This window comes from Sturnus vulgaris, chromosome Z (genome assembly GCF_052056855.1).
Source record: "Sturnus vulgaris isolate bStuVul1 chromosome Z, bStuVul1.hap1, whole genome shotgun sequence".
NCBI classification, from domain to species: Eukaryota; Metazoa; Chordata; class Aves; order Passeriformes; family Sturnidae; genus Sturnus; species Sturnus vulgaris.
Genome location: NC_142283.1, coordinates 80,963,233 through 80,977,218, shown reverse-complemented (window position 1 = coordinate 80,977,218; position 13,986 = coordinate 80,963,233). Strand labels below are relative to the sequence as shown.

The window sequence follows — 13,986 nt, the reverse complement described above, 5'->3', positions numbered from 1 at the left end:
AAGGTTTTGAAAAATCCCTTCTTCAGCTGTGAGCAGAACAACTGTCCTGTAGGTGGGACATGAAGGAAGCAGATTGTGCTCTTCGGAATTAGGCTTTTATTGATGACTGACTCCCACGAAAATGTTGTGGAAAAGGAACTGGAGCAGAAAACACAGCATCGTCACTCGTTTTTTCAGCTGCTTGCCTTCCCTGAGAGGGGCCTTCTTTGCCTGCAGTAAATCTATCAAGATTAATCACTTCTGCTACGTGCAAGGCTCTTCAGGCTTCAGTGGAACTCAGAAGGACCATACTGATGTCACTGCACTGCTGCTCGGTTCAGGTTCTTACTGTGCAAGGAGAGCCAAAAGAGATGCTGTGTTTGTTCACCCAGCTGAGTAAACAGTGAGCAAGTCAGATAATTTATGTTGAGAGCTGCTTAAAGACCTTAAGATGGGGTGGTTTTTTTTGTATTATTCTTCTTCCTAGGCCTTGTAGGGACCACTTCATAATTCTATTGCATTTCTTTCTGCCATCCAAAAGTGCTTCTGTCCTGATGTGCTGAGCTTTGCAGGAAGACGTTTTGGTACCTGTTGAATAGTTAGTGTGCTAGGCTGCTGCAGCGTTGGGTCAGAGGGTTGTATCAGTAGCCATCAAACTTGGCAGTTTCTGAAAAATAACGGGCAGAGGAGAAACACAGAATTATCTAGAAAACTATGAGAGATGGTATTGGCACCCAAGCTGCAAAGACAGACCCTGTCATGGTCAACCAGGTTCTCTAAAAGAGCACCTACTTTGTGTTTTTCACAAAAGCAGCTTTCCTGTCTGCTACTTCTCACAAGATTGTGTTTTTTATGGTTTTGGTGGGTTTTTTCCTGGGGAGGAGGGAATTTGGTATGTGTCCAGTTTCAGCATGCAAAAGTAAAAGGGGGTGGGTAAAAAGGAAATGAAGAAAAGAGTGTTTGCCAAAAAGGCAGTAGAAAAGAGGAGAAAAATTACAAATCAGTGTAAAGTGAGCAGAAATAGCCTTTCCTGCGTAACTCATTAACTTAAAAACAGTAGGAAGCTTTTTTAATTGGTCACGAAGGATTTGTTTATTCCATTCTAAAATCTCCCAAGCTGCTTAGTTGTGGCTAACTGATGTATCAGAGAAGGTGAATTTTTAATAGTGGTTTGATAGCATTTAAAGATTGCTAAGCATTAAGTTATAGCTGGAATATTCTGACTCATCAACATGCTTTAAAAACAAATACTATTTCAGTGCTCTTCTCTGATTTAAAAGGGCAAAAATTTCTAATGTCTGAGAATTATAAGGAATTTTTTTTTCCTGAAGATCCCTTTTACTGACATGAGTTGTTATTGCCAGGTATTTCTGCATCATTGGTTTTGCTTAGCAAAATCTTACCAATTTAATTGGTGAAACCAAAATTCTTACAGTTTTGTACGTTTTTGTGTGAAAATTAGTGAATGATCTCCGAGTATGAATGAAGTATTTGCATAACTGCTTTTTGCCTTTGTAGAGAATCTCATTTCTTGTTTGGTTTTTTTTGTTTGTTTTTTTTTTGTTTGTTTGTTTTTTGTTTTTTTGTTTTTGTTTTTGTTTTATTTTTTTATTTTCAGACATTATTAACAGCACCAAAACTTCTCCAAAACAATTCCCCAAGCAGTGCAGGTAAACACCTAACGTGCCTGGAAAGCTGCAGAGTTGCTCAGAGAAATTCTGTCTGCCCCATCCCTGGAAGTGTTCCAGGCCAGGTTGGGTGGGGCTTGGAGCAACCTGGGATAGTGGAAGGTGTTGCTGGCCGTGGAAGGGGTGGAATGGGATGACCTTTAAAGGACCCTTCCAACACAAATCATTCTGTGAATCTCTGAAATATTACTGTAAGGCGAGTGAGCAGTCAGAATTCAAATATCTTGTGTGGACAGTAAAATTCAAATATTGGAGCTGAACAATATGTATTGTTAATCTAACTTCTGTGTTTTCCGTTGTATGATGGAGAATGATGTGTAAATACATGGCACTAGTCTCATAACTCTGTGACAAGCTTTATGTTAGGATTTTGTGGGATGCTTTAATGTCTCATGGGTGAAAGATGGTCTGAAACCTGCAGTTCTTGGATACTAAGAGAAATCAGCCAAAAACCTCAGTGCAGTGCTTTGGTAGTACCGAGTGAGCAGGATTACATTTCATGTTCTCATCTTTACAGTGATTATATTATAGCTGCTTTGCTTGGAAGGAAAACTGTGTTTAGTTCATAAAGCTGCAAACTATAAAGGTAACCAGAGTTCTGCTATGTATAGAAAATAAATTTTTGTTAGGTTTTCAAATGTTTTCAGTATTTTCATGTGGTTACGTTAAAGACTCAACCTAGCGACCAGATCTTAGATGACATTGTAAATTCATGTGCATGACCGTCTCAAATCCTTACACTTTAAAGCAGTCATGTAAAAAGAATCCCACAGCTATATGTAATCTATATTATTCAAGATGTCTGCAGACTCAGCCAGACGATCATGGCAAGCATAGTTTTGGAAGGGGGCAGCTGGCTGTAAAGGACAGATAAAATTCCAGCAGTAGCAATTAAATTGTGAGACCAGTAGGAGATACAATCCTGAAAGGAACTCTAATTACTTATCTAAACGTATTTAACTAGAAGATACATAGAACATGGCAAGTTTTTTCCTAAGTTCAACAGTATACTTCTGTTCCTTGAGTTACACTTAGGAATTCATATATGGCATTTATGTATTGCTGAATTGCTTTTAACTTTCTTTCAGAGGAAAAATAATATTCTTGTAAGCCTTGTTAATAATTAATACTGAAATCTTCTAGAACAGTAAACTTGGGATTTATATCTACTCCTAGCAATTTGAGACTGGAATGAGTCCTGATGTGCAAAACAAAACTCCTTTGTGTTGTTGCTCTAAAGCCTCTGCTGCTGCATCATGGAGCCAAGTACTGGGACTAAACAGATGCTGGATTTATTAGAGAATGACTCTTGCAGAGCAGGCTGTGATTCTTTGGGGGGGTGTAATAATGCTGAGTTAAACTAAATGAGTTGCTAGTAAGTTGTGTCTGGTTTGTTTGTTTGTTTGTTTTTTGGGGGGGTGGCAAGTAAGTAGATTGGCTTTTTGTAAAATCTTATTTTAATGAACCATGCATTTGTTTATTTAGTGTATTTCAAGGAAAAGGAAATTTGATTTCATTGGTAATTTACTGCTAGAGTAAGGACTGACTTTCCTGGAGTGAAAGGGAATTTCCTGTGATTTGATGTTTGTTGGGGCTGTCCCACTTCAGCCTGTAAGGAAGCAGAAGCTGTTTAACCTTGTGTTTTGCACTTTCTCTGGGATCCTCTGGAGTAGGCTTTCTGTGCATTGGAGGCTCTTATGAAATTCACATGTAGGAAAAATCGTGGATAATTAAATAAATGTTTTAAATACTGCTTAAAGCATACTATTTTAAATCTGTTACAGGTACTGACATACCTTTTATATTATCTAATGACTTGAACCTCTACTCTCTTAATCAGCATACAGGCACAGAGGCAGTGCCTCTTAATCAAAAGCAGTGTGGACATTTAAGTGGTTACATGTTTTATCTGAGTGATCTTTTCAGCTAAAGGCAACTGTTTCTAAAAGAAACATTTGACAGCATGTTTGAAAATTATTTAAGGTGGTGACTGCCATTTATTTAATATTATTTAGTAGCAGCTGTCTTGGAAATGTGTTTGAGATCATGACTAGCATGTTATTAGCTAAGTTAAAGCATTGGGATTAATCAGTTACTGTTGTTAAAATGCCTGGAAATTAAATGTTGATTTTTTTTTTCCTTTTAAAATTATTTTTAGACATTTTTCCTGTAGGATATTTGGGAACTCTGAAGGAGAGACTTGTTTCCTGGGTCACTTGATGGCTGGAGTTCTTCAGAAATATCTTGCTTATGTAAAGCAGGGCCTGTGGTTCAGGTTGTAGGAGCTGCAGGTGCTCAGGTTGCATCATAGAGTCATTGCAGAGCACTTCATCAGGCTTTGGCATAACACAAGTTCCTGGTGGAAGGAGTTAGCTTAGTGTGCCTGTAAGCTAAGTCATCTACGGGAAGGATCAGTAGAACTTGCTGAGATTTTTACTTCAGAGGGGTATAGTGAGTGTAATGTACTTCGGAGAGGAAAGAAACCACCTGGGGTATAAGAGAGAGGAAAAAATCTCTATGTTTGTTTGATTGCTCCAAGATTTATTGGCTCTTGAATGAGTGGAAGTCAAAGCTCGCCAAGTCCCCTTATCTACAAACTGCTATCAGGTATTTAAAGCTCAAGCTAGCAGGTGGATTATTTTGACAGGTCTGGATGGGTTGATATTTATATCATTTAGAGGAGAAAATAATCAGCCAGTGCCTTATTTTTCTGTCGCTTTGGGGAAGATCTGTGGAGTGAAACATGTTCTCTGCAGTTTGGAAGGAGCCAGCTGGGCTTTAGGGCTGGAGGGCTCACAAGGGACTCCATAGCTTGTCACGTTGCTTGAGAGCGTGGCTGTGGCCGTGGAACTGGGCACGTTCATGGGCACTGTGATTTGACACTGACTCTGAAAACAGACAATAAATTTTTGCTAAGACTTGCTGTTAAAGCCCTCTTTGTTTTGGATTTTATCTTAATGGTATTGAACCTGCTGGCATACCATAGGAAATCTGGAAAGCAAGCGTGACTCCTTTTCAGGAATTAGCTTGAAAGTAGTTGCTGTCATATTTTTGGGAAAGTGGTTTAAATGTGGGGTTCTTTGGGAGCTGCAGAGAGCTGTAAGAGTAGGTTGTAAATAGAGAATATGGTGACTCATCTTAGGAGAACAGGCTAAAGATTTTGGGCACTGTCAGAGCTCTGGCATGGAGAACTTGAGTTCCAGGTGAAGGTGGAGGGATTTGAAGGCAGGGCTCCAGCTGCCTCTTGGTTCTCTTCACCATTAGTTGTTTATCTTGGAGCAAGTGAGCTGGAAAACATGAGCAGAGAATGGGAACTTGAAGCAGAGAGAGACTAGACTTGTCTTTTCTCCAAGAAATAAAGGTTTAAATGTAGGGCCTTTAAGTCATTTAAAGGCAGAGGATGAGGCTTGAGTCAAAATATCGGTCCAGGGCCAACAGCATCATTGTTGGCTTTTGCAGTAGTTGAACATGTTGCAAACACATCATGTTGGACGGGGCTTGGAGCAACCTGCTCCACTGCAGGATGTCCCTGCCTCTGGAGTCTCCTACAAATAAAGTTTAGAAAATAATCACCAATTTCCTTTTTTTTTTTTTGGTAGGATTTCACATTTTCAAGATCTCTTTATTACGTAATGTATTTTATATTTTGCTCTATGGCTGTGCTGGCCCTTTGTTGTTTCTGACATATTTGGGTATTATGCAGTTGCTCTAAACCTCAAATATGAATTCTTAGAGAACTTTTACTATGGCTGCTAATGTTGCAGCTTTTTGTTGCAGCTCATGTTTGTTTTTAGTAAGCTTTACTCATATCTGCACAGTTCTCTATTAATATTAACCGCTATTGGAAATGTCTTTTCTGGAAGTTATTCCAGCTGTGAAGTTGATGAGTTTAAGAGTATCAGTAGGGTCATGATTTTTATATCTGATGCTTCACATCTGTATCTTTGTAGAAACCAAGGGAGAAGTTGCTGCTGGGTAGTAGCTGACATCTTCTGGTACAGCTGTGCCTGTTCTTATGTCTTATGCCAGCTCAGGAGTGAGTCTTTCGGTTACAGTAAATGCTGCACAGCACTTTTATCTTGACGAGGATGCCTTTTCATACGAACTTTTAAACCTATCAGTCACAGTTATTTTGTCCCAAACAATGGAAATTTATTGAAGTTGATGCCTGGAAAGATGTGGGTGGTTGGAATCATATCTGGCGCATAGTCAATAGCATCATGGTGGTTCTCTTTCTTTATTTAAATTCTTTATAAGGATGAGAAGCAGCATGGGGAATTTAAACTTCTCATTTTTCACACAGATCAAGTACAACACATGTAAGTAAGAGTGTTTGCAGAGCCAGCTTCTGCAGTGTTCCATCAAAAAGCAGTTGTATTTCTGATATGTTCATTTTATGGCATTTTCCCATTGAAGTAGTTGCCTGGGAGGAACCACGCTATTTTACAGGGGTCAGGAGATTAATGTATGGTCAATAGTACCTTTGCTTGCTTGATAACAGCATGATAAGAGCTGTGTTTACTCTGGAAAGGCAGGAACTTTAAAGGTGTGGATCACTGGTGGCACACAGGAATTAGCTGCATCCTTACAGAAGCAGTAATTTTCTATCTGTGCGTGTTCAGTTTGAAAACATATTTCTGAATAGTATGTCAGCATGCCATTAAAATTGTGAATTCTACGCTACTAGCAACCTTGTTTCTGATAAAACTGTGCTTCAGTATTCTTGCTCAGTATAATTTATTAAAATACAAGTGAGATGATGAGTGAAGTAATAGCACAGAAACCTTTATCTTTCCTGACCAAAGATGTTACTGTCCAAAGTTTGTTGAAAGGAAATCTTTCTAATATATTCCTATGTGCCTTATTCCTACATCTCAGTAGTTTTTCAAGGAGGTGATCTGAAGCTTTACTAGCGGCTAAGTCAGGGTCTGCATATTCCTTATTTGTGCAAAAGACTTAAAATGTTTCTTTCTTCTTCTTTTTTTTTTCCTCAAAAGAAATGAAAATTTAGGAAGACATTTTCCAAATAAAGAAGATGGGAGCAAATAGCAGCAGCATCAGTGAACTTCCAGAAAATGAGTACTTACAGAAACTGTCAGGATCAGAGCCCATCTCTGAGAATGACCCGTTCTGGAATCAGCTTCTGTCTTTTAGCTTCACCACTCCAACAAACAGGTAAGAGGGTGTTGAAGAGCTGGCTTTGATAATATGTTTGTAGAAGTCACCAGTCTGAAAGCAAATGAGTGGTTATGTTAATTATTCCTGTTTTAGGTAGCAGAGGAATAAAGGCCTGTGTAAAATATGCTGTTGTTTCTAAGTTTGGAAGTGTTTTCCACCACCTCTTCCATTCCTGTGGGCTTCTTTCTCCTTCATAATAGGTGTAATTGCTATTCATTCTCGTGGTAAAGATCAGAAATAGGGTCTGTAGTGTTGGGGGAAGCTTTTTTCCTTGGTTTCGGAAGCTTTCTTTTCCTTTGGTATAGCGTTTGGGTTGACGGGATTTGCTGAAGATTCCAACGTTTGATGTTTCCTCTCAATTTAGAATTAATTGTACTTCTTGCATGATTTAATTGTACGTTAGCTTTTGAGTTGCTTAGTGTGTGGGGGTTTTTTTTCATCCTATTTGCATTTTAAAAAGAAATTTGGTATATATTCTCCATAAAGGTATTTTCTAAATACCTCAAATTCAAGCTTTGAGTGCCTTTTCATTCCAGAAAGTGCTGTGGGTATAAATGAAATCAGAATTTTTTAGAGGATCCATAGCACATCTCCAGAAGTAGAGAATTTAAGTTCTTGTAACTTCGTAACCAACTCCATTGCTAAATTCTTTGGCCTGTGTGTTGATTATCAGTCTTTCAAGAACAATCTGATATTACTACCCTCAGGTGTTACTTAAACTATTTTTATGGTTTTCAGCATAAAACTGGTGCTTCTCTGTAAGTGAAAGTTCAGGCAACTGGAATGGAAAATGGTTAAGGTAAATAACTGGGAGGCATTTTCTAGGTGCTATTTTTGTGAAGAGTGAGGAGGAGGAAGTATTTTGGCATCTGCCTGGAGAGAATAGCCAGAGGTTAGGGAGAAGGCATGATGTTGTGGAGGGCTGAAAAGCTGGTAAAGGGCAGTACAGAATTGGGAGTGTGCAAACAAGCATTTGTTTTTCCTCTAAGATCCCTGAAGATAAGAACTATTTACAGCCTACCCACGACTAATAAGACTGACAGTATTCTAAGAGCATATGTATTATTCTGTTGTTCGGGTTTTTCTAAGGGGGAATAATTACATATAAAACCCCACTGATTTCTTTTGGTTGTTCTATTTTTCTTCGTTCCCCCATGAAAATTAAGTTTTTCATAGCTTGTTTTGCAGCTTTTTTATGTCTGTTTCATGGAATTCAGATCCAGTGCAGAGTAAATTTGCTAAACGCCCCCCAAATCAACAAAGCAAAAATCTAACCAAACAGAAAAAACTCAAGAAAGAAACATAATTAAAAAGACAAGCAGTCCAATAAAATTATCCAAACACAGGTTGAAAGATTTAATTAGCTGAACACCAGATGGTGCTCTTGCCTGGGAGCTAGAGGGGAAATATTTTTAGAGGCATCTCTTCTGCAGCTTAGTATTGGAAGGAAACAGAAATTTCCCATTTAGTTGCATCTACCTGAGACAACCATTGGCAAGTGAAATCCGATGATGTTGGCTGCACAGCACCCTCAGCATTTGTCTATATCAGATAACCTTGCCTGCAGGAATGCAACAGTAGAGGTCAATGTCAATTTCTGAGATTGAAATCTTTCAAATTACCAAGCTAACTCTTTTTTAAATGAAGCTTGAGTGTCAGGAGCAAGATGTTTGTTTGTGATTTGTGGAAAGGATCCAATTTTTACCTGTCATACAGGACAGAGTTTTGCAGTGTTATTCTCTTTTTAAATGCACTTCTTCCAGTTGTTTGTTGTGAAACTAGTGACTGTTTGCAAGTATTATTGGGAGCTGTGGAAGTTTTTTGTGGTTTTTTTTTTTTTCTGCAGGCAGTTGGGCATACTTCAGATTAAAGATCTGTTTCCTGAAGTTTTTCTAAGATGGGACTGATGTGATCCCCAGAGAGAAGAGGATTTCTCTGGGTATTGCTTTAGACATAATTCTGTTCTACATATGTCAGTACCATAGGGGAGGAGGCAGAGAAAAACATTAGAAGAGAAGGTGATAGAAAAAGTCATGTTGGTAGGAAAAGCAATCAGCCAAACCCAAATTATCCAAGCAAAAGCCAGCAAGGTGAGGAAGTGATGGGGCTGGGGTGCATTTACTCTTTTCAGCAACAAATTTACCTTGTTGGCCAGCAGCCTTGGCCATAGCAAGGAAACAGTATCTGCAAGGAAGACTTCCAAGGGAGATAGGAATCTGTGTGTGCAAGAAAGTCTGTGGGCTTTTTAATGCTTTTCCATGTATGCTTTTTCTAGTTAGGAACTTGTGACTAGTGCTTTGCTTTACAAAAGCTGTTCCAAGTTAGTCCAGGTACTGTGGATCCCAGGTGTCAAACAGAGTTGGATCTTCTGTGGAACAGTAATCTTTGTGCCTTGGCTAGAGAGATGGGGAATTACTGTCTTGCTGCTCCAAGAAACATGAAAACATGATATCAGATTTTAAAACAGCACCCCTTTCTGTGCTTTGCTGTCTTCATTGTCTTATGATTTGTGTGTCTTGGCACTTTGTATTTCTTTATTTGTCATTGTTTTGCTTTTCTTTCTTTCTTTCTTTCTTTCTTTCTTTCTTTCTTTCTTTCTTTCTTTCTTTCTTTCTTTCTTTCTTTCTTTCTTTCTTTCTTTCTTTCTTCTCTCTCTCTCTCTCTCTCTTTCTCTCTTTCTCTCTTTCTCTCTTTCTCTCTTTCTCTCTTTCTCTCTTTCTCTCTTTCTCTCTTTCTCTCTTTCTCTCTTTCTCTCTTTCTCTCTTTCTCTCTTTCTTTCCCTTTTCAGTTTGGTTGATCTCTTCCTCCTTTTATACATGTCTCATCTTCTCTCTTTTGTTTTGTTTTTTTCCTAACCTCTACCTGACTGAATGTGTTAATCCCTATTTTTCTGGTTCCATATGAAATTGTTTAGCATTGCTCATTTCCTCAGCCATGCCTTCTTTACTGAGTTTTATTTTTTCAGTCCTGTTGACTTCTTGGTCTGTTTCTGTGAAGAACACAAGATAGTTTTCTATACGGAATAACGTTTGCTAAATACCAGTGCTACCGACTGCAAAGTTGCTGTATCTCTGTCAGCAACATTGATGCAAGATGCTCTTGCCCTTTCACTATCTCTTCCAGTGTTTATTTTGTTCTTCTGTGGGTTTAATCAGGAACTAATCTATCTGGAAAACACAGCGGAAGTGTTTATTTTTTCAGCCAAGATAATTCCTTATGGTGATTCATAGCTTGGCACCACAAAACAATTCTGGCACGATGAGGGATTGATTTTTTGGGGCACAGCAACCTATTGAGCTGAAAGGTGGGATTACTTAAACCTGCTGTACCATCCAAAAATGAACAGGAGAGCATGTGGTCAAAGCAGAGCGGGCTGCGAGGAGTCCAATATTCTGCCTTTCTGGGCTGCTTGTTCTTCCTCTTATACTGTTGATTTTCTTAATAATTAGGCAAATATTAAGAGGGAATATCAGCTGTCAGTAATCAGAAATGAGCTGATGGTCAATCTCTGCTCACTGCCTGCAACTCCCCTGGCATGAGTGAATAGTGGCAGCCAGAGCCAGCCCGGGTATCTGCCAGGTACAGAAAGCCACCAGGGCCTTTCACAGTCTAAGAGTGGAGCAGACAGGCACGGCAGACATTAATGATAGTCAAAGGAACAGCTTCCAGCTGTTTAGTTTTGGGTTGCCCCATGCTTTTCTCCGTAAAAGGTTTATTGTAATATCCTCTTCCATGAAGCAAATCATGAGTGCTAAGCAGGTCCTGCTGAAGTGTGTGCTGAGATATTTCTGGTTTCAGCCATTAGGAAGTACTTGGTAGGCTAATATCACACTCGTACGTGTTCAATTTTTTTTCCTTCATGGGTCCTTATTTGTTGCTCAGAATGGACTTGTGGGAGCTGAATTAAAATTGTATAAAACCTTTTAAATCTACCACTTCTATACTTTATGTGACTGACCTATCAATCCAACAGTGTGTGGATATTGGAAAAATTAAATACAGCTTTTCTGGATGATTTTTTAAGTTATTGTCAGGATTAAGAGCTATGAGGTTTGCTTTGGAGTGTTAGCTTTCAGTCTAGGCAGATTTTGTGTTTGTCTGGCTTTTCTGTGATTTGCTACCAAGAATGCAACCTCCTCCTTAGTGGTGGTATTAGTTACAATTATTTTCTGATGGAAAACTTAAAGTTAACTAAAGCAGAACTTGCTGAAAATCATGTGCTTAATATTTACTGTTCTGCTTTGTTCCTTCCCCAGAGTTATTAATGAGTTGCTGGTTCAAGAATAATGTGCATGGGCCTTTAATGGAAAGACATAAAGATGGGAAGCTTTTATGTTGCCTTAACATGGTACATTTTTAAAATGGTGCAATAAATCATATGCTGCCTTATATTCTTTGATGTCTGTCCTCCAACTAGTCCATTAAAAGCATTCCCAGAGTTTGAATTTAGTAAATGGGCTGGTTCTTCTGTTTTGTGTTCAGTGGCAAAGAAAGAGGCCTTACTATGAGGAAAAAACTGTTAGGAAAGCTGCTTGTTTTGGTTTTTTCCCCCTCCTTTTATAGAGGAGTACTTGTCTGCTTTGGTTTGGGTTTTTTTCTTACCATACTAAGGGCAGGTGTTGTGAGTATGTTTATAATTGCAGCTTTTAGGCAGAATGCTTTCTCCTGTTATGTGGAGATACTTTTACAGAAGTCACTGCAACTTTGAAACATACTGTGGTGCTGTTAAAACAAAGGCGGATAAAACCATGTTCTTCAAAGTTGGCTGCTATCAGGAGACAACCTTCACTCTCTTAATAATTATGGTTTTGATGAAGACTGATTTTTAATAAATTTAAAGTAAGGCAGCTGAATTCAACCATTTAAAATTAATCCTATTTATAATGCCACTGTGGTTTTTTTCCCTTATTCTTTTTTTCCCATCCTCTTCTTTTTGGCAGTAATGTTTTTTACAGTACATGCCAGAATAGCTGACTGCAGGATCTTACTTTTTGGTTGTAAGAAGCCAGAAATAAAAATCTGCAGTCAATGAAAATGATGAAGTTTTACTGACTAATAGACTGCTCAATTTGCTATTCTTTCCCACCTCTCCTGAAAAGAGGTTTTCTTACAGAAAACTAACTTCCTGATGAAGAAACTCTTTGGACTCTGATGAGTGATTGCAAACACAAAGGGATTAAATCCCAACGAAATAATGATTATCCTTAATTACTCTTTACTTTCACTGATGTGTGATAGCTGCAGTCACACAGATGCTGCCTGTGTGTAGAGTGATTTTTAGTGACAATTGGTATGCAAAATATTCTTATTACGTGGTGCTAAGATGTTACAGAAAACAATCACTGCCACTGTAGAACCTCTCTTGTTTGGATACCTTTAAAATAAACAAAGACAAACCAATTCTCTTTAAACATGGCTGTGCTGTTAAGGAAGCAAATTTCACTATTACTAATTTTAGTTTTGCTGAAGTCTGTGGACTTAGCCTCTACATAAAAGAAAAGCAAATAAAATAATTTATTTCTTTTATTAAGTACTTGGGAAATGCTGCCCATCAAATCCACAGGATGAGGGAGGAACTCCTGTGAAGCCTGGAATTTTTTCCTAAAGTGTGTGGGAAGCAAGCATGCACTTCACAAATTTGCTTGTATCCAACCGAGCCAGTAAAGTCTATATAGTTAAGAATATTCTGCTTTGAATCTGTTCTGTTTGCCCCATGTGTTTGCAGCCTATTTGAATCCCCACATCAGGTGATACCTTTTGTTCATTTCTTGGAAAAGTGTAGAACTGGTGAATATGTAAATATGTACTGCTCTCTGAAAGCAAGGCGGTTCAGTGCAGGTTGTGCCAGTTGAAGTACGTGTGCAAACTCACCCAGGTCACTGTGATCGTGCTGTTAAAGGTCCGTGGCTTGAAGCTGGTGTCACAGAAGCTTAGAATAGTTTGATTTGGAAGGGATCTTAAAATTCATCCCATTCTACACCCCCTGCCATGGCAGGGACACCTTCTGCTATCCCAGGTTGCTCCAAGCCCCTCCAGCCTGGCCGGGGACACTGCCAGGGATCCAGGGACAGCCACAGCTGCTGTGAGCAACCTGTGCCAGAGCCTCCCCACCCTCAGAGTTTGTTCCATATGCATGTGACCAGATTCCATAGAGGTGTCTTGTCCAGGGAAGAGGTTCCTGGATGTGACTGGGGTGCCTGGATTTCTCCTGTTGATGCTCAGCAGAGCCATCAAGCAGCAGGCAGAGTTGACTTTTCATACTTACTGCCTGTTTATTACTGGCAAATCTGTTTCATATTACGAATATATAAAATGTTTCTTGTGGAGCAGGGAATACTTTACACTCCATTCTTTACTTTTATGTTTTCTAACCCATGTCTCCAAGTGCCACATCTACATGGCTTTTAAATTCCTCCTGTGACGGCAACTCCATCACTGTCCTGGGCAGCAGTGCCAGGGCTGGACAGCCCTTTCCATGAAGGAATTTTCCCCAGTATCCAATCTAAACCTCCCCTGGCCCAGCCTGAGGCCGTTCCCTCTCCTCCTGTCCCTGTTCCCTGGGATAAGATCCCAAATCCCCCCCGGCTGTCCCCTCCTGTCAGGGAGTTGTGCAGAGCCACAAGGTCCCCCCTGAGCCTCCTTTTCTCCAGGCTGAGCCCCTTTCCAGGTCCCTCAGCTGCTTCTCGTCAGACTTGTGCTCCAGACATGTATTTGACAACAGGGCAGTCTGTATTCCTGTGGTGAGGGTTTTCAGAGAGAATTGGAACTTTTATTTGTGATCAGTGCAGTGAAGGAGCTTCACTTCACCAGTCCTTGCTCTTGTTAGAGCTGGAATACAATTCAAGTACTTAATCACAGTGTTTTGTGTGGCTTAATGAAACGACAGATGTTTCAGTGTTGAGTTTCCATTCTTACATTCATTCATTAACCAGATCTCATTTCCACTGTAGAGCTGTAGAGAAAAGTCAGTGACACAGTTACTTGTACCACATCTTTTGTGCCACCTTGTAAATCTTGGCTCTGGCATCTTCTACCCAAATCTTAATGTAATTTACCTTCTATCTCTTCACTGCACCAGAAGATGCCTAGACAGCTTTTTCCATGTCTCTCACTTCTCTTTATTGCCCAATCAAAGGAAAGA

At 39.4% G+C, this 13,986-nt stretch overlaps 1 protein-coding gene across 6 annotated transcripts in view; it reads left to right on the top strand.

Annotated features, from left to right (window-relative positions):
- The window catches only part of DYM (dymeclin), a 216,403-nt gene that overhangs the window by 4,548 nt on the left and 197,869 nt on the right, over nucleotides 1-13,986 (top strand). For all 6 annotated transcript variants that reach the window (XR_015799699.1, XM_014894892.2, XM_014894890.2 and 3 more), the window contains exon 2: nucleotides 6,665-6,842. Coding sequence is in view for 5 of the 6 variants with exons in the window: in XM_014894892.2 (XP_014750378.1) it covers nucleotides 6,703-6,842 (140 nt within the window). In the remaining variant the exon portion in view is untranslated. The remainder of the gene's footprint in view (nucleotides 1-6,664; nucleotides 6,843-13,986) is intronic.